Source organism: Dromaius novaehollandiae, chromosome 7 (assembly GCF_036370855.1).
Source record: "Dromaius novaehollandiae isolate bDroNov1 chromosome 7, bDroNov1.hap1, whole genome shotgun sequence".
Lineage (NCBI taxonomy): Eukaryota > Metazoa > Chordata > Aves > Casuariiformes > Dromaiidae > Dromaius > Dromaius novaehollandiae.
This window is the reverse complement of record NC_088104.1, coordinates 38,110,905-38,131,316: the sequence shown is the minus strand read 5'-3', so window position 1 is coordinate 38,131,316 and position 20,412 is coordinate 38,110,905. Positions and strand designations below refer to the sequence as shown.

The window sequence follows — 20,412 nt, the reverse complement described above, 5'->3', positions numbered from 1 at the left end:
TTACATTTAGCAAAAGAGTGGTTCACAAATTAAAGGTGCATTTTGTTACAGCATGAGGTTTGGGAGATATATTATGAATAGCAGGCCCTAATTTTTCTTGGAGGGAATTTTCTCAGTATAGAGAGTATCATCAATATGCCTTATACCCAGCTGGTCCATAGGACAGTAGGGATGGTAAATCAGCAGTGAGAACAGTGAGGAGCCTACTGGAAAAGCCAGTGCTTGCCGTATCCTTGCTTTATACTTGTCGGATACAAGAATGTTGCATCACAAGCACATCATGTGAGATACCCTATCATGTGGGCTGTTGTCTTAATTACCTAAAGGACAAATCCCTTTGCAGTTGGAAGTAATGAGAAGATAAAGAATGGTGTAGGCAGTCAAATGAAAGAAATAATTGAGTTACAGTGGCTCAACTGAAAGTGCAAAAGCACTGGAGAGCACTGAAAGCAGTTCTGGGGTCAGTCCCTTAAGGTGAGTAGAAGAGGGCCAAAAAAGGAGGTGAGGAGGAGTGCTAGATTTGGAAACAGGTAGATCAGTCCTGTTCCTGGCGTTGGTTTGAAGAAACCAGACAGTGGATTCAAGTAGAAGTGTCTGTAAAAATGTGAATCCAAACAGGCAAAGTGTTAGTAATCTCAGGATCTGTAGGTGTCTTTTGAGAAAAGTACTTACTTTTTTGCTACTAAAATAGGAAAGATAAAGCAACCAGTGACACTGAAGAAAAGGTTCTGATTTTAGGCATGAGCTAGTACTGATCTGAAATTAACATTTTGTGAATGTAAGCTGAGGCAGGTTTGTAACAGAGAAACTTATGACCTTTGCATGTAGTAGTATCATGAAACAAGTTTAAGCAAACAACTTCAAGACTTTAACTTTCAGCTAAGAAAAACTTATGCACAACACTGTGAACATTAATTTCACAAGACAAGCAAATTTATTATTGGTTTGTCAGTTCAGCTTCACTTAGAACTGCGGTACGAGCCTGTAAATTCTGTTAGTGGGCTGCAATGAAGGATTGAAGAAAACCCTACAGTTATAAACACGGAATAATTAAGGTTGGAGTGGATTTCTGGAGGTCGCCTTGTCCAGCTCTTTCAGAGTGCGGAGGGCTCTTTCCAGTTGAGTGCAGAGATTTCTCAAATTCTCTGTGTCCCTATTATAGTGTTTAATCATCCTCTTTTTTTTTTTTTTTAACTTACGTCTAATGAGAATTTCCAGCTTCTCGGTTGTCTCTAGTCTTGTCTAGACCATCCTACTAGGTAGTTGAGGACAGCCAACCGTATGCTTCAGAATAACAATGAAAAATATAAAGAAGAAAAGGGCGTTATCAACACTTAGAAGTGTAAGTACTTTGTATATGCAATCCTCTGTAGAAGCTTCAAACCTTGCCACATTAAATGTAGTCAATATTTGTATTATACTCAAGAGTTTATGCTATTAATGAAGTGTTTGTATTGTTTTGCAGAAAATTTATAGTTTACCGTGATCCAAAAAAAGAAAGTTAAAAATGATTTTATACAATTGAGTTTGTTTTTAAATCTGCACTTTAAAAGTGTATCTATAAAATATTGCTATCAAAATGAAGGTTAAGACAAATGATGAGAATTTGGTAATTATCCATGGCTGTTACTGTTGGCTTTACATGTACACAGAGTGCCCATATTGTGGTCTCCTCAGTGCCATGAAAAATGACTGCTAGGAGAACCACTGATAACTGAGTTCTGCAGGACCTTCTCTGATAAGTATAATGCCTGATAAGTGCAGCATGAATTGATTTTATGAGCCAATAGTCCTAGAGTAAAAATGTTATAAGGGTTGCTAATAGCTTCATTTGAGTTTGAGATACCCATTATTATAAGTTGTTTTTAGTCATGAATTCCCATCAGAACTATTTTGTCAGACCAGGCTTCCATAAGGTTTTTTTTTATTCATAGCAGCAGTATTTTTCTTTTCATATCTGTGCTACAATCAGACCCTTTCATGAATTTTTTGCTTAGAAGGGTAAAGGCTCTTAGAGGCCTGAACAATGCTGAGTATTTTAGACCATATTAAGTAGAACACTTATAATGCATATGTCATAGTGCCAGTAAAGATGTTTAGCTGTTTTGCTGTCCCCAGGCCAGTATGTTCCAACTTTGATAATAACTGAGTTATTTTGAGTCGAGATGTGAATGGGTCATTGAAGCTATCCCTGGATCTCCACAGGCTGCCTAATTTGTTTTAAAAAAAAGAAATTAAGACTGCAAATTTTTTTTACAGTATGGGGATTTTTTATGCGTCAGAAATGTTGTGTTTTGCCAGAATGGCTTGGGAAGAATTAAGAGTGAAAAGAGGATCTGAGAAGAAAAGATGAGAGGAAGAAAAGGGGTAGTTTTTTTTGAGAATGTCAAAATTTTTAGAAAAAGTTCACGTTTTTGCAGATATGGATGTACAGATAAAAGTATACAACTTACTCTTATCTTCAGGACAATCATGTATGTATTTGTTCAGTCTTGCATATATTATGTATCATTTTTAGATCAAATATAAAACTTACTTGAAAACAACAACAAACTAAACATACATTTTGTCAATACAAGTTAGCAGCAAACAAAATTCAAAAGCCATTGAAAAATTCTTCCCATATTTAAAAGGCTGATAATCTTACTGTAAAGCTAAAATAAAGGCAATTAGATTGCAGAATGAAGTTCCTGTCTGAAACACAATCTGCATCACAGCGCATCAGTAAACTATTGGACACAAGCTGCCAAATTATTATTATTATTATTATTATTAATCAATTTACAAGGAAAGAAAAAATGATTTGAGGATTCTGACTAAAACAACATGAAAGTAGAAAGAATATTTAGGTTTTTCTCATCTTAGTGTTTCCTTTTCTTGACAGTGATTTGTTATCTTCCAATTATGTGGAGATTCACTATGAAGATGGAAAGCGGAAGTTTTCTAAGGTATTGTGCTCTGAAAATAAAGCAGAATTGTCTCTCTGAAGGAACAGTGCCAATACAATACTTTTAAAAAAAACTTTTACAAGACTTTTTAAAACACCAGAAACCTTTGTCCACACACATAAGGTAACTGTGATCTGATCTTGTCAAGATTCCTCAGTAATACATGAAGAATTGTGCAACAAGGAAAGCTTGGAGAGCAGTGGTAGGTGGTAGCACTGAAAATAATCCAGACATTGCCAGACCAGAATAGGTTTTTTTTTTTTTTTTGAGTTGCCTCTACAAAAAGGTTACCATCAGTATAATCATTAATTATTTACTTGCCCTTAGCACAAAGTACAAATTTAAGACAAACAAACAAACTTGCCATGACTTTTCTTTGCAAGAGTTATACAGTTGTGAAACAGAAAATAAAAGACTGAGTGAAACCTTCGCCTCTGGAGCTAGTACAAAACCTCTGTATTACTTGACACCTAATTACTTACATTTGTCAAACTAGCTTCTATATTGAATTCAGTGGTATAGACTAGTGATCCAAAGACAGAGATTAAGTTGCGCAAGATACCTCAGCACAGACTAAGGGAACCAAAATAAACTTTTAGTTTGCTGTTGTACCAAAGTGAAGCTTGGTAGGCTCATAGCAAGGTTATAAAACACATTTTAATGGAAGTTTTTTTCAAATTTCATACAAATACTAGAGTATTTGTTGTGAGCTTTTTACAAGTGAAATACATCGCTATATAGAGTGGAGGAAGCAAACATTCAAGTTGCACTTATGCCTTCAGATCAAGGTGAGACTATTGCTTATCCAAGAATTAGATGTCTAATTGATTGGTTTTACCTTGTTATAGAAAATCGCAGATAGAATGATATATCACAGATTAGGATGAAGTTAGATGGTTATATTGCAATATAATTATTGCAACATACTGTTTTGTTTTCTTCCATTAAAAAAAGAAATTGCTGCATGCACCATATTAAGGAAATTGTTTCATTTTGATAAGACTTAATACTCTGGAGAATGGGCAAAAATGCTAAATGAAGCAAGAAAACAGTTCCTTCTGGCATTTAGACAAGCTCGTGCAATTGTCAGCTGCAGCACAAGCATTGAGCAGTGCGGTTGCTGAATCATGAATCTGACTGGAAAATTTTATTAGAATTTTAGACTCAGCAAATGGGCTACCTTTGCATGCTGCAGTAACTTGATCCAAACTTCCTAGGGGATGCTTTCTGAATTGATTGATTTAGAAACAGTAATGGAGCTCCTGAGGTCACATTAATCCACAAAAGGCTTCATTATAAGTTCAGAAAATATACACACAATTTCTGCAGATCAAATAAAGACTGTATCCTAAGCTTTCACAATATTTTATAATCCTTTTTAGACTTAGATAAATAATAGATAGTTTTTTTTCCTGATGTGGCTATAAAGAAGTGAGACTGCATTTTCTAGAAAGGCATAGTATACTATAAGAGTGAAAACACTGAAAAACAAACGGCATTTTCTCACTCACATGAATATCTTTAGTTTTCAGAAAACTACTTGTGTGAGAAAGATGATCGCAATTTGATTGTTAAAGCATCGTTTATGCATTCTCACTGACGGAAAAGTAAATATGTAGCAATTGCTTTTCCTATAATACATGGATTTAATTGTGCACAATAGAGTCCATTAGAAATTTCATTCAGAATCTGAATAGCTCATTAAATGAGATGCAAAATGGAAATAATGCCGTGCTTAGTTAAACAAAGGTCTCTTACATCTTTGGTAATTCCTTGAATTAGCATAATTGCAGAAGCTATGGGTCTAATAAGGTTGTTGGAATTCAGATGACATGTGACATTTACCAGAATTAAGAATATTTTGATGATGAGCAATATGTTTTCTAACAATATGTGAGAGATGCAACTACACTAAAAGGTTTTTAATTAAATTTTTTGAGAACTTCTCGTTTAATTTTTAGTTTAGCTGGGATTGTTGTTGACAGATATTAAAGACTAACTTCTTAAATGAGGTAAATCATTCAGTTTTCCTCATCTTAGCTTCACTGACCTATAGCAGCAGAATTTCTGATATCTAAAAGCTTCTACATTCACTAGTGTGGTTTCTTTCTAAACACAGGTAGCCTGAACAGTCTGTTAATGTTGCTCCTGATCTTTGTTTCTGTTGATAGAAAATAAATATACTCTACTTGCTTACTTGATTGAATCATTCGTGTGAAGCCAGTTTATTCTACCCTTATTCACAATAAGTAGTTCTGTAAGTCTCTAACAGCCTAATCAATCTATTCCTCAGTGGTTTATGGGATTTTAAGGGTTAGTAATTCTGCTATCCAGCAGGAAGGATAGAATTAATTTCTGTAGAATGTGAGAGGGTTTAATAATCTGCTATGTGGCTACCTACAAGTAGGTAATCATTAAGATATGCTAAAGACTTTACTTTTTTTACATACTTAGTTGTTTACAATCAAAGTAATAGGAAACTTTAAGGCAGTGGAACCCCACTTCCACTGTGTGGAGAAATTAAATAGTACAGATTTACGAAGAAGACAAACAGAACGTTTAGAGAAAAATGACACACTGTGAAACTATAAAAAGTCAGAAATTTTAAAAAGGTCCTCATGAACCTATTTTGACACTAGGAGATCTTGTATGTGAGCAGATGGTTGCTTGACAATGCAATTATTTCTGAATTTCTCATCTGAATCATTTATATGTTGTAGTCTGCTGTTAGGATTTCTCCCTAGAAGAACTTACTAGCCTCTTTAGTATAGAGTCAAGCTCTCTTTTTCTGACTCCGTGAATTTTTGTATTTTCTACAGAATAGAACAGCTTCAGCATGATTGATAGAGGGTGCTCCAACACAGACTAGCCAGTAGCTTTAGAGATATAGCATGTTTTTAGGAGGCGGGTAGATACCAGTCAGTGATTCAGGAGTTGTGAAACATGGGTTAAGTGCTGTAGTCATTAGCCAGAGAGGGCCATTTTCATATAATGGTCTATACTTTAAAAAGAAAGTCACTGCAACTCTGTTTTGTGAGGATCCCAGGTCTTGTCACTCGCTGTTAGGTGTGTTCGGAGCATTTAATTTAGCAGTCACTCCTTTCTCTGAATTTTTTTCTGATACAAGATGTTAAGTTTTTTTCCCCTTGTTTTTAAGCAACATGCATGAAATTACAGTAATTTTGTGCTTGTGTTGTTTTTTGTTTTGTTTGGTTTTAACATTATTAGGGTGGAGAGCATTGTTACTATCATGGAAATATCAGAGGCATCAAGGATTCTAAAGCTGCTCTTTCAACTTGTAATGGGCTGCAGTAAGTGCGCTTTCTCATTTTTTAAATAAGACTATTAGCTGATTAGCTGAGCAAGAACACTCTTGAGTGTTGTCTCTTAATGTGTGATGGACTGAAATTCTACATGCCCAAAGATTTTAGTGTTTTGAAATACCAGTACCAGCTATACCAAACTGCTAACCCACTTTTTAGTATCATCAGGATTAGGATTTTTGATACTGTCTCATGAAGCCTTTGAATACAGTAAGTATACTTTACCAAGATGGCCCAATAAATACTTCATCAAGATGACTGACTATGACAGAGTAAAAATTAGAATTGTACTTCAGCACTTTGTATACTTGGTGTTCATGTATGATTGTATAAGCCTGTTGAAAAATTGATCTTTTTGTTAGGTCATGTAGGGAAAGAATGTAAGAAATAGTCCTTGCAAGGATTAGTTACTGTTAAGTAAAGTTCAGCTGATGATTATAATCTGCATGCTAATTTCTGTCTCAGGACTGCCTCTCTCCAAGGTCAAATCTATACTCTTTTTGGTGTTTTACCATTACATGCCCGTTAGCATTCAATGTTAGTCCATTACAAAATACCTGGTCTGTCACAAAATTAATTTTGCATTTTAGCCACATTTATTAGTAACAATTATGTACGAGATTTATTTTAGTATTGGTCAGTTTTTCAGCCCTAAGTTTGGTTTCATCTCACCAAAAATCACATACTGGAGTCAGATAAATTCTTGTGATAATACTAAATGTGTCTTCTGTTTCTCCATGTTCTAGTGGCATGTTCGAAGATAGTACTTACTTGTACTTGATAGAACCAATGAATTTGACCCACAGTGCAGTAAGTTTATTTTGATCTATATTTTGCTTGGTTTGAGAAAGGGATTGCACAAGGAATAACAAATGAAAGTATTAGAATAAATCAATAGATGAGTCATCCATCATGCATTCATACGAAAAACGTGTTCTTCTAAAATACCTAGTTGGCATTTATTTAAGGCAAGAACTGTGCAAATATGAATTATTTAAGATTTTTCTCTGCTTTTTTAAATCATTCCTTTTCCAGTCCTTATTGATCTTTTAGATGTTTGACTGTAAAATTGTGTTTCTGTAGCAAATGGTTGCGGACTGGCAAAAAGTGTGTATAAATTTGATCTGTTACTTAAACTCAAGGATTTATAGATTCATAGGAGGGACCTCTGGAAGTCATCTGATCCATCTCTCAAAAAAGCTGGATCCAGTTTCGAAGTTGGATGAGGTTGCTCTTTGATCTACCATATTTCCACAAGGAGCTTAATGAAGTAGATAATTATATCTGGGTATCATACAGCTTGTACGTTTAAAGTCTGTGGTCACCATATAGCTTAAATTATTCTGATCCAAGCACATGAATATGCTGGATCAGCATTTGGGACTGTTTTATGCAAATGTCTTGTCAGCCGTAATGATTTTCGTACTTCATCTTAAGTGTATTATAATTTTACAGCTGTTCCTAAAATTTTGGCTGTTAATAGAACTGACCACATGTCATAGACAGTACGTAAAACCAGGTGTGTTTCAACCTCCTGAATGGCTCAGGGCTTTGAACGATTTTCAAGAAAATGATTTTGCAGCACAGAGACAGGGAATTCTTAATGTTTGTATCCTGTTTGGTCTGTGGCATGTATTATAGATGCTGTATTGTAGCTCTCAAGCTTGTCTCTCCAGTACTTACCAATGTATGATAAATAACATAATGCTGTAGAACTGTTGTGTTTCAGTCACTGTAAAGCTGAACTTAGAGTCCAGAGAAAGATCTGCAAAATCTTTGACTCTTGACACTTTTAAAGTAGACTAGATTAACATTCAGAGGAATCAGTATCATTTGGTTGGTCAATTCTTGGTCTGTAAATGAAACTATGGAAATGACACTTTGGAAAGTATTACACCTTAAAAAGACTGATATTTCTCAATGCCCTCAGGAACAATATTATGTGCCATGTGGAAGCTATGTATTGCATTTTGATGTAGCACATCAAAATGTTATTTTATGCAATGGTACTCATATAGCAGGCAGAGGAAAATTTGACAAAATTGTGTTTTCTTGCATGAGTGGACAGAAAATTAGGAGGTTCTCTTCAAGGAAAATAGAATCTCTCTCAATGTATTATTTCAGTAAAACTTGAAAGTAGAGCCAAAAAAACCCCCCAGGTTCTATAAACTGTCCTTTAAGTACAATGCCAGTTATAAAAATGAGATGCCATCTATGAAGTCTGATGAGGGTTCAAGCAGAAATTTGAACCATAAAAGGACAGATGAGATGAATTTTTTTCTCAAAACTGCTGAAGATCAAAATAATATAGCTACAGAGAGCTCTCAGAGTCTCATCTTTGATTGTACTACGTGAGATAAATATCTTGGCCACAGCTAATATCAATTTCAGCATGTGGTTTAGTCAGCTTGATTAACGTTAAATATGGTAGATGCCATATAAACTATATTCTGTTCACAGAAACCCCGGAAATATGTGCGGTATTTTCCTTCAGTGCATTAAATGTTTCTCACAGGAGTTAGAAAACAAGAGTGTCCTACCCTTTGAAAAGAATTGCTTCTTTGGCCTAGCTCTGCAGAAGAGGTTTTAAGGAAGAAAAGATAGGTGTATTCTAGAGCAGATAACAAAATGTGATAATTTGGGGCATATGAGGCTTCTAAAGAAAACATGCATTAAAAGTGTTCTCCTTTTTAGTGGTGTATTCAGCATTTAAACCAGGCTAAAATAGAAGATATCTTATTGCATAGTTTCTTGCATTTTGCTGCAGTTAGGAAGCCACATTTCTGTCATATTTATTAACTGTGTGCTTGCTTTTCATCTGGCACGGGAAGATTTGGTCTAGATACATAGTCTTTGATTTATCAGAAAAAATGTTTGGTATTCTGTGACACTAAGGATTTTAAAGGAATTTTTTCAAGTAATCTCAAAGACATCTGTTATATTTCAGTTTCGTATGCCAGAGAATGAGCTGAAGCATAGAGGCTTCCGTGATTTGCTCAGGATTATAAACAGATTGCTTTTTAAATTGGTACTATGTCAGATTGGTACTATAGCTGATTGCATTTTCTGGAAAAATAGTAAGTATGATAAATACTGAAGAAGTGCCTCACTTTACTTTGACGTTATTAATAAGAAAAAAATGTCACACATTTTTCTTGCTAGGAAAGTAAAAGTAGGCCGCACATCATCCAGAGAACTTACGGAACTCAAGCCTCTAAGCAGCTGCAAGATCTTGGTATGTTTTTGCTGATGTTCTGAATTTTTCCGTACTGGAAATAATCATACATATAACTTGAACAATTTGAATATTAGGCTAACATAGCCTATATTCAATTACTGATTATTTAGAAAAACTTTAAAAATAGATAGTAAACTGACTTTTTTTTTCTTTGCAATTATTGCAATGGAATTCAGAGCTGTTGGAAAAGCAGCTGAAAAATTTCCATCCATAAATGCTTATATTCAGCTTTCTTCTACAAATCTTTTAATTAAATCAGTGATATTAATGCTGTTGAGGGCAAGAGATGAAAGAGAACATCTGTTCTAAGCTCAGGTTATAGTCTGTTTACCTTGTCATGCTTATTTTAGTTCTAATTTTAGATTTCTAAATTACTTGAGATGCTTTGTTTTGTGGATTTTAAAGAATGAACTGTTAAGTATCAAAGGTTATTCTAGTTTTGGTGATCTCAATCTACTTTTGATTCGGATAGCATATATCAGTAGTTTAAATTAATGTTGTGAATTTTTTAAATTCTATTTTCTACAGAAACTGAATCCAGTTCTGAATGGCCCTTTCTATCTGAATTACAGTGGCTTAGGAGAAAGAGAAGAAAGAGAGCAGTGAGTAGAAGTGTGACCACTTATAAAAAAGCATTCATTTTCTCATTCTTTAATATTGTGTGAACATAGGCTTTGGCAAAGAAAATATCTTTTGATACCTTAAAATGTCACACAGCACAATTTTCAAAACAGTAAGATTGTCCTTTAAAATTTGAATATTTTGAGAAAACAGTGACAGCAGTACTGTATACCAAATAACAGAAGTTTAATAGTGAAAATGAGTTTAGAAAATGGTGAATTTTATGTTTTGAGTCTGCTTGTGGACAGAGAATAATTCTGGATGAAGTCTTGCTACCATCTGACTTTATTTTCATTTGGCTCATTACGTAGCATGATCAGAGAAAAACTCTAAATGAGGTCATCCGGAATTGGGTTATTCAGAGAACAGAAGTGGACAGGCCACATGATCTGCATATGCATATGGTCAGAGCCAGTGGAATGCATGAGTTTAAGAAGATTTATTTGTATTTCTGCACTGAGTTGTACAATACACAGTATATTTTTTGATTTTTTAATATTTTTTCTTTTACCTTAAATCTGTGATGAGTAGTACAGTAAACCAAGAGCTTTTAGTGTTTGAGATTTTTCTCCTTTGTGAAAATAAGAAAACAATGACTTCTTCTGTGCCAGACCAAAAGAATTGACTCTTAACTTATTCTAAACAACGTAACTCAGATTCTTAGCCAGTGTCAATTATCATAACTCACAAAGTTAGTGGAGCTATGATGATTTACCCTAGTTGAAGAGCTGACCCAGTTCTGACAGGTTTACACCCTATGAAATATTTATGAGTAATCCTATTAAATCAACTGCAGTTATTTTTGAAAATTACTACAGCTTCATGATTTCTCAAAATATGTCTTCAATCCATCAGGCGTCTCGTGGTATCTTTGAAGAGATGAAATATCTGGAGCTCATGATAGTCAATGACCATAAAATGGCAAGTATATCAATTCACTGGTAATCTTCCTTTTGATCAGAATTTGTAGGTTGATGTACAGCACCATGCCTCATCAGCTTTTTTTGGCTCACGTATTTTTTATATCAGCAATTACTACCATTTTACTGTAAGACAGTACAGGCCATAATAGTTAATAATGCTTGATGATATCTAGCATTTTCTATAGCACTTAAGTATTCAAAATATGTCTGAAACATTTTGATATAGTATGTATAATTTAATATGCTCATAAACAATACAGTAATGCAATAAAACCTTTCTGTCTGAAATACATACACTGTCAGACTCTAACATTGCATCCTATCTTCAAAGAAATAAAGAGAGAGGTCAGAACTTGTTACCCTAAGTTCAGTTTTACTAACTTAAAATTGAATGCAGCAAAGCATATAGACAAAACTGTCTCATTTTTCCTGGCTATTTTATGCTTATAAACGAGATTCATAATGAAGTACAAGATAGTTTGTTCGATTCAGGAAAGTGTTTGACATTTGTAATTAAAAAAAAAAAAAAGATTATTTTTCCTTTTTGCCTTGAGTGGTAACGGGGAAAAAATCAGACCAACTGACATGTTATTTAAATGTTATTGCTTTCACTAGTTATGCCAAGTAAGGTAGAGCTATCAAAATGTCAGTGCATTACTGCTATAAAAAAGAGTAAATCAGAAAAGTGAGGCCTAGAAAGTAGTAAGTTTTGTAAACCTCAAGAACTATTTTAAGATCCTTTTTGTAAAACATCACAAGTGTCAGGATACCCAGTAGTATCACCAGAGATCAACAATGCTCTAACCTTAGATTATTTTGCAGCCTAATGATTAAGACAGTATTTCCTAAGACGTGGGGGATGTAAGTTCAAATCTTTTTGGTCAGAAGTGGGAGTTCCATTTCCAATTCTCATGTCTTGGTCAAAGATTTTAACCACTAAACTATTGGATAGAAGTTGACTGTTGTTGTTACCACAGTCTGAAGTTTTGTAAAGTTATATATTATATTCCCCTTCTGTCTTCCTTCTCTCAATTTTTTTCTCTGAAATTATTCTGGTAAAAATGCAGATATGTCTGTAAACCTTAAAAAGACCTTTTTTCAATGAGAATTATTGGGGAGAGAAGGGAAGATAGGCCAGCTCTGTTTTTCAGGGACTTTCCTTTTAAAAAGAAAGTAGATTAGTAAATCTTTCTTCATTTGCATCACATTTTTACATGATTGGCAGAAAAGCAGGAATAGGAAAGTAGCCTTTCTTGGACGCATGATGAAAATGTTTGGATGATAAAAGTATGCTTAGGTGTACAGCAGAGACCAGATGTGCAAGCATTCCGACAGATTCTCTGACTCACTTTTCTGGCCTTTTTTCTTTTACCTAGTTTATGATTTAAAGTAAAGAATAGCTCATCAAAATCATGTCCAAAAAGATGTTTTAATTTAAATATTCACCAAATGAATGACAAAGCCTTGTTTTTTGCTGTTTGGGTTTTTTCCCCCAGAAAGAAAATTTTTGATGTCAAAGTTTTGTATTACAAGCCAAGGGTGATGATTGCATTTATTATCTATGCTAAAGAAGTCTTATTCATACACTAGGTCATAGACATAGGTTCAGAGGAAATAGCTGGGACTGTGTAATATTTATTTGTTAAAGTTTTAGAATGTGTATACCCTGTGCTGTGTTTTATTCTGGTGAACAGTTGTTTTTTGTACAGTGGTAGATGGTAAGACTGCTTTGGTATTCTAAACATACAGCTTGCAGGACTTTTCTGAAGTAATTCTTTGAGTCCAATAGCTACATTTTAGCAAGACCCATATCTGTAATGGAAAAATACTCAGTGTGGGTTTTTTCTAGTGGTGAAGAACGTTCTGCAACCCACAACAAGTTACTCTAATAGCAATCTGAATGTGCCTCATTTTGAGTTTGGCCTTGCCTTGTGTGGCTTTCTGGGCATCAACTCTTAGTATGACTTTGCTCCTATGTGAACAAGACTTGTTTTTTTAATCAAATTATATTGATAAAAGAGTTTATTTTATGTGCAAGTAAAATCACCTTTTAAACTTATATAAATCTATGGAGCTTCTTGAGTCTCTCATTCTACAGCAGATTTTCCCAATACTGTATGTTGTTGTTTTGGGCTCTCTGTCAACACTGAAGGAGGATTTTGAAGAGTAAGAAATAGTTGGGATGCAGTAGGATGCAGTATTGTGCACTCATTCCAGGGCTGAATAGACAGGTAACCTTCCTCATTTCTGGTTAATAAATCATAGAAATAGTCTGGGCTAAAAATAATCTGTATTTCATCTGTGTCACTTCACCAGTGTGGGGGGAATGTGAATGAGTGGGAGGAGTAGGGTGAGAACTTCTTAAACTCTTCTCACTTGAGCACACAGTAACTGCAGTTAAAAACATTTTGTCATCTTGTCTGAGGTGTGTGGTTGGTGTTCCTTATGAAGAGATAATATTTGTCTGTTTCGCTGGCCTCTCGTGTTAGGTGCTTAAAGGATGACCACCCTGTTCACTACACTTGTTAGACACTAGTTGTTGTTTCATCTCAGGCTTTATTTGTTAGAACTTTAGACCACAAGCATTCAACGTTATTTGCTTCAGAACTGTCAGTGACTCAGAAGCAGGTAGTGATGCTTTTCAAGGAGTAAAATGGATATACTTAAGGAAGTGTTCACAGTTACGAGAACGGCTACCAATCCAGAGCTTATTAAGAGTACTTTTAAGGTTATCTGCTTACCAGTAGAGGGCAGATTTCTCCTGTAACAAGGTTCTGCATTGGAAGCAATTATCTTAAACCTCTTTCGACATTGTGTTGCTAAGTGGTTAATATTACATGCTTTCACAAAACTTTAATTTCTTGTAACACTAAAGGCACAGTTAAATTTATTTAATTAGGTTTTTGCACTTTTTACAGGCTTAGTCTTTTTAATTTCTGTTTTAGAAACCATGCTTAAAGGCATATCAATACATATCAGTATTGGTTTTAGTGTATACATATGTTACTGAAAACCAAGAACGTTTTTTCAAGCATATTATTTTAGCTTTCCACTTCTGGGAAAGCTTGGGATTGTCTTAAAACAAAAAACAAAGCAAATCTTCCTCCCTCCCTAATGACTCCCTCCATTATTTTGTACTAGTGTCATGGTTCACTAGGGAACAGAATCCTGTGACATAGCTACTATTTTCAGGGTACATTTTGAAGCTCCTACCAGCACTGCAGAAAGCACTTTGTTTTGAGAATAGTTGTAGGGTTGCGGTCCCTGCAGACCTATGCAGTAGGATTTTTGTGTATTAAAACCATCTGTGCACATGCAGGTAAGAGAGGATCATGGAATTTAACAGTGAATAACCACATATGTAAAAAACTTATCTTTCTGCATTCAAATGAATGAGCCTCAGCCAGTATTAAAGAGTTTGAACTATGTGTTATCTGTATGGCTTTTCATATATATAAAACTGGATTACTTGTGCAAAAATAACTAGAATTTAAAGGAATGGAATTTTTTTAACCTAATAATATATTGGGGATTTCATATCTCTTGAGATCGCTGTTTTGACTTTCAATTTGAGAAATGGATTATTTCAGTTTATAAGTGTAGATGTCTTTCAGTTTTGTTTTCACCTTGGATCCAAGCATAATCATGGAAACCAGGGAGTTTCTGTTTTGTAATTCTGATTTAGGAAGGTAGTTAATCATGTGTCTAACTTCTTTTGGATGTGAGGAGCTCCTCAGTTGCTCAGAGAAGAGTCTGGACCCTCTTGTTTCAAGGCCTCACATGGGGTGCCATGTTTCAGAGTAAGACTAGCTGATGCTTTTGTGGAACTTGACGATGTCGCTCATTAAGTGATGAGATGTGTTGCTTTTAAGCAGCAGTTGAAATGAAAGATTTTTTTTATGAACACTTTACCTTTCTATGCAATTCGTATGCAATTTTGTGTTCCTTTTCTATGAAATTCTGAAGACTTTTATTTTTCTTATTGCAAATCATACTTTGTAGTACGTTTTTGGTTTGTAATTTTACTTTTTTTTTCTTTAAGTTGTGGGTTCATACTCAGATACCATAGCAGCATCTTTGGCAAATTTGAATTTGAACAGAGAGGATTTTGCAGAGCAGGATGTGGAAAGACATAGAACTGTTATATTGACATGCACAGGAATTAGGAAGCAGAACTTGCAGTACAGCTCATCTAAATCTACAAAAATGGAAGAATTTTCAGAACATAAAAGATATCTAATGTAACTCTTTCAATATTCAAATGCACATTTATTTTTAGCATGCATTTCCTCTTTCTTTTGCCTGCCTGTTGGCATAACTGATGCTACTGATCATAAAAATCTGGTCCTATACCGGAGGAAGGATAGCTTCGCTAAGAGCTGTACACAGGACAAATGATAATGGGGACATCTTCATGTCTTATAGTCATGATATATGGCTAGCAGAGTTTAATATTTAAGTCATCAGGTTAAGCATAGCTTTAATGGGCACAGCCTCTTCTTAATATTGACCTCTTGTTTATGAGCTCTGGAGGAATCGTTTTACTTTTAATTTTCTTTTGAACATTTGAACCATGGTTCTAAATAGAATACTTCTTATGGCTTTTGGTGGTGTAAAAGACTCTCTAGTAACCATGGCTTCCTTTATCTGACAGGGTTTCTTGAACATGAAATACATGCTGTGATCTGGGAAGAGGATTGTTTTGAGTTTTCACTTAGCATGTCTTAAAATATTAGTTATCCTTCCTTGTTGTAAAAATAAGGAATTGGTAGTAAATATTCAGATTCTCACTGTTTTCTATTTTTTTCTCCTTCTAGTTCAAAAAACATCGTTCTTCAAATGCATACACAAACAATTTTGCCAAGTCTGTGGTAAACCTTGTGGATGCTGTAAGTATCACTATGACTTATGTAAGGTGTATCAGTGACTATTATTCTAGCAGCATATTTAGAAAGTTTAATATTAGCAGATATTAGGTTAAAAAAATATACATATAATGAGCAGCTGTAAGAGTTAGACTTTAAAACTGATTTCCAGTTTCTCTGCAGAAAAATAGCTGGAGGTAAATGTGTAAGAAACCACCAAATTATTCTTGATGTTTTTCTCAGAGTCTGCAACTACTGTAGTTTGCTTTTGGCAGAGGGGATTTGGAACTTTTGAAGGAGCTTCCAGCATTTGTCACTGCTTGAGGATGAGATAATAGAGTTTAGGTTCATGAAACACTCATAGATTCACGAAATGCTCATAGCTGCCATGAATGGTTGAAGCTGGGACTGTAGTTCAGAATGGATGCACCCGTTTATTGGGAGAAAAACAGAAGGTGTGAATAATAATTCTCCATTATAAATCTGTATTTATAGCTTAAAAACAAAATATCTCATTGTAGTACATTATAAATGGGTGGCACTGACAGATACCATACTTATCTATGACTAAAATCAGAATAACTTTACATAGAGCATATAAACTAAAGGTAAAATTTATGGTAAAAATTCACTTTGTCTCATTTTTGGGGTAGCAACCACACGTTTGGAGCTGCATTTGTAGTGAAAGCAAGATAGGTTCTCTAGCAGTCGTGAATACAATGCTTATCAAAACTGCGACTTACTTTCCAAGTAACATCACTGATAGCAATAGAGCTGTGCAATGTGATTCAATGCAAAATATTGTCCATGGTTTGCTTAGTATAGAGGAAGCAGTACAGTATTTGTACTTAATATCTTGTATATAAAATACAATGCACATTGAAAATTTAGATAAATATATTTATTATACATGAAATACTGGAAATGTTTTGAAATATTTTCCAGTAACAATCTGAAAATGCCTATAGTTTGAATAAGAGATACTAGAGTAGATAAAGATATGAATAATAGGAATAATTAATATTTATGCACTTTATATCACATATTTCCAAAGAAATGGTAGCATCTTCATTTTTTCTTCTTCTGATCATTGTTTCTTGGTATTTCCTCTGCATTTCAACAACAGTTATTTAATCTATCTTTCCTTTCTTTAACTATTCTTTCTGTTTTTCCATCTTGCTCTGCTCTGTGTGTGTGCGCGCGCGTGTGTGTGTGAACAGTTCCACTTCTCTCTTTAAATGCAACATGAAAAATAGCAGGAATTTCTGCCTTTTTATTCCTCTATGTTCAGAGGGAGTGGGCTGCATTTCTTTCTGAAATATTATCAGAAAAATGATATAGGCTTTCAGAGACTGCCAGTTTCTCTGATCCCTCTTTCATCCTTCCCTTCCTGTTGACTTCATTTTCTTCTCAACAAACACAAGTAAAGGCTTTGTTGATCCAGCCATGTACAATTTCTGGGTTTTAATTTTATTGTTTTTTCTCATGGAGTTAACCATTTTCTTGTGTATGTTCTCAGCCCAGCTCCTTCAGATTAAGACATATTAATACTCTTTTTTCCTTAAAAGTTCTTGGACAAAATTGAACTTGCCTGGTTTCCTTCTCTTGCTCCTATGTTTATTGTCTTCTTTCTAAGCTGATTATTATACCATCAACTTTTTATAAGGATAATGCTGCCTTTGATACAAAAAAGCATGCCAGCGAGTGCTAATTTATTCAGTATAGATAGCTATTATAACTGCAAGAGGATATTTGCAATTCATGTTGTGTATCCTAAGTATAATTTGGAAAAAAGATAATAAAATCATATATTTAATATGGTAACTTGTGGAGATGACCTAGCAAATTGACGTTTGTATATTTTATGGATTAAGCAGCCAGTGGATTAATCATCCAATGTTTTTAAATCATGACTAAATATATTTGTTCAGTAAGTGTTCTTTGTACCCTGGATAATGCAGAACATCTATTATAGATAAAGAAGGTCTCTTGTAGATCTCCGATTTCTGAATATGTTAGTTAATAAAATTTGGCATTTTATGGCCTGAACTTATAGAGCGCTGCTGTTTTATCTTGGAAGCAAATATCATGAACAAAATTAAAATGGATATTTTACAGCTGTTTTGTAATTTTGGGGGCCTAATTGTCATTTACTCATCTACTGTTCTAGTGACATTAAAATTGATATAAATGTTATTACTCTTAATTTCCTTCTCATATTACTTTAGCAGCATGAAGTGATCATACTGTAAATGAAAATCAAGCCGTACGTGACTTAAGTTTTGGGTATATTGGGGAAAACTGAGAATGTGTTTAATCTTGACTTAGGAATTGCCTTTGGCTTTTCCTTGTCTGTTGAGATTGCAGTGTTTACTTTATCTTTCTACTTTGCTGATTTTTGTATGGGTTTTGTGCAAAACTCAATGGTAAAATTATTTGACATGAGAATCATAAAGAGAAAGGGATAGCTCAAAAAAAGAGCAGCAAGTTATTTTGCCCTCTAAAACATAAAATTGAAGATGATCGGAATAGTAACTTTTAGGAAATCCAAGGCATACCAGCTAACTGTTTCCCCATGTTTCCCTCCTGCTTTATCCCTCTTGTCCTTCCGCTTTACTCTTACTGGCTAACTGTGCATGTTTGACCCAGTGTTCTACTCCTGTGCCTGTCCTGTCTCTGCCCTCAGATATACAAGGAACAGCTGAACACCAGGGTGGTTCTCGTTGCTGTGGAAACCTGGACAGAGAGAGATCGTATTAATATTCACCCTGACCCTCTGCAGATGCTTCATGATTTCTCCAAATATCGACAGCACTACATCAAACAGCATGCTGATGCTGTCCACCTGCTCTCGTATGTACTGTTAACAATGATTTAGATCATTATAGTTACATACACTTCTGTGTCTACTGCTTTTGTCTACCTGTCTCTTCCTGTTTACTTTTTTATTTGGTAATCACTACATCAATCAACATCTGCCTTCCTTAGCAACTTTGATATTTTTTTTAATGTGTTAGTCTGTTTTAAATGTGTGCAGTATATACCATGGTCACGTTGATATATGTATAATGAAATTTTAATGTCTTTGCAACTGGGAGAAAGTGTTCGCATATTCAAAGTGTCTTCTGACAAGCTCCTAAGGATACTTCGTTTTGTTAACAAACTCTCTAATGTGCTGCTTTCCCGGTAAAAAGCAGGAGAGGGCAGAGCTGACACTATTAGGTATCTCCACAAGAGCATTCCAGCTATGCAGCTAGTGTAACATTTGGTAATGGAAGCTCTCCTTCCTTAGAGCAGTAATGAGTTTTTTTCTGAGCCGCTATGTATTTTGAGGGAAATTCCACTTGCGTCACTGGGCATAAAATCAAGCCTGAGCAACAGTATTTTTTACTGCACAGCACTGTAAGGATAGCAGAGGAAAACTGCGTTCCCCTGTGCAGCATGAAGATCTTAAGCCTTCTCCCAGCAGCTTGCCCTGAAGGGAGGATGGAATGAAAAATCTCTTCCATTTGGTTCTCCTAGCCTTAGTCTCCTGCAAAGGAAGGTAAAGTTAAGGGATAAAGAAGCTTCTCCAGCCTCTGCCATAACTGTGCTGCCTTAGAACAGACATTACAACACAATGCTAATTGCATTTTTTGTAAGATACACAAGGTGCTGGTGGTGTGCAGTTTATTTACTTTTATACATGTATTGTGTCACTTGCCAGATAGATGTTCTGGATCTCTAAGTGTTGCATGGTTATGAAGTAAGATTCTTTTGTAAACATAAAGTGTGTTTCTCCTTTTTTAACAAAGAGAAGTGATTGAAGAGTGCTACAGGAATCTTGCCCGAATTTATTCATGTTTGTGTAACTGAATTCTCAAATCGTTAAGTGTTATTTTATAAAATAATCTCTGAAAAAAGAATATATTAAATAAAAATCAGTGGAACTGCAGGATGAGGTTCCAAACAAGGTGAAATCACAGCTGTCTGGAATGAAAGATGAAGGTGTCCAGAATAAAAAGAAATCTGAAAAGTAAAACAGTCCAGTGCTGGGCCTGAACTTAACAGAGGTAACTTGGTGCATCTAATAACATCCCAGCTCATGGCTGTAGGCTGGTAGATTGTCAGTTTTTCTCCTTTTGTTGTTTATCATGCTCAAAAATTGCAAGAAAATTAATCAAACCCAGGTCTCTTCCACAATGTTCTGGAACACTGGTGTTCTTCATAATAAAAAGTAGAAATAAGATTGCTATAAGCAGCCAGTTTTATTAAATGGATCCATCAAAAACTGAGAATCAAATACAATTGCAATCATATGCTAACCAAATCTGACCAAATAACAACATCTAAAGAATCTTTAATTTTACAAATCTCACATTCTGTTTTGGGTTAGCGAGATATCCTGGGCTGCATTAGGAGGAGTGTCACCAGCAGGTCGAGAGAGGTGATCCTTCCTCTCTACTCAGCACTGGTGAGACACACCTGGAGTGCTGTGTCCAGTGCTGGGCTCCC

The 20,412-nt window shown here is 34.8% G+C and overlaps 1 protein-coding gene across 11 annotated transcripts in view; it reads left to right on the top strand.

The window, feature by feature from the left end:
- The window catches only part of ADAM23 (ADAM metallopeptidase domain 23), an 84,211-nt gene that overhangs the window by 22,902 nt on the left and 40,897 nt on the right, over window positions 1-20,412 (top strand). For all 11 annotated transcript variants that reach the window (XM_026112290.2, XM_026112208.2, XM_064515230.1 and 8 more), the window contains exons 4-11: window positions 2,885-2,948; window positions 6,177-6,259; window positions 7,018-7,081; window positions 9,434-9,506; window positions 10,038-10,111; window positions 10,986-11,051; window positions 15,871-15,942; window positions 18,605-18,771. In XM_026112290.2, the coding sequence (XP_025968075.2) occupies window positions 2,885-2,948; window positions 6,177-6,259; window positions 7,018-7,081; window positions 9,434-9,506; window positions 10,038-10,111; window positions 10,986-11,051; window positions 15,871-15,942; window positions 18,605-18,771 (663 nt within the window). The remainder of the gene's footprint in view (window positions 1-2,884; window positions 2,949-6,176; window positions 6,260-7,017; window positions 7,082-9,433; window positions 9,507-10,037; window positions 10,112-10,985; window positions 11,052-15,870; window positions 15,943-18,604; window positions 18,772-20,412) is intronic.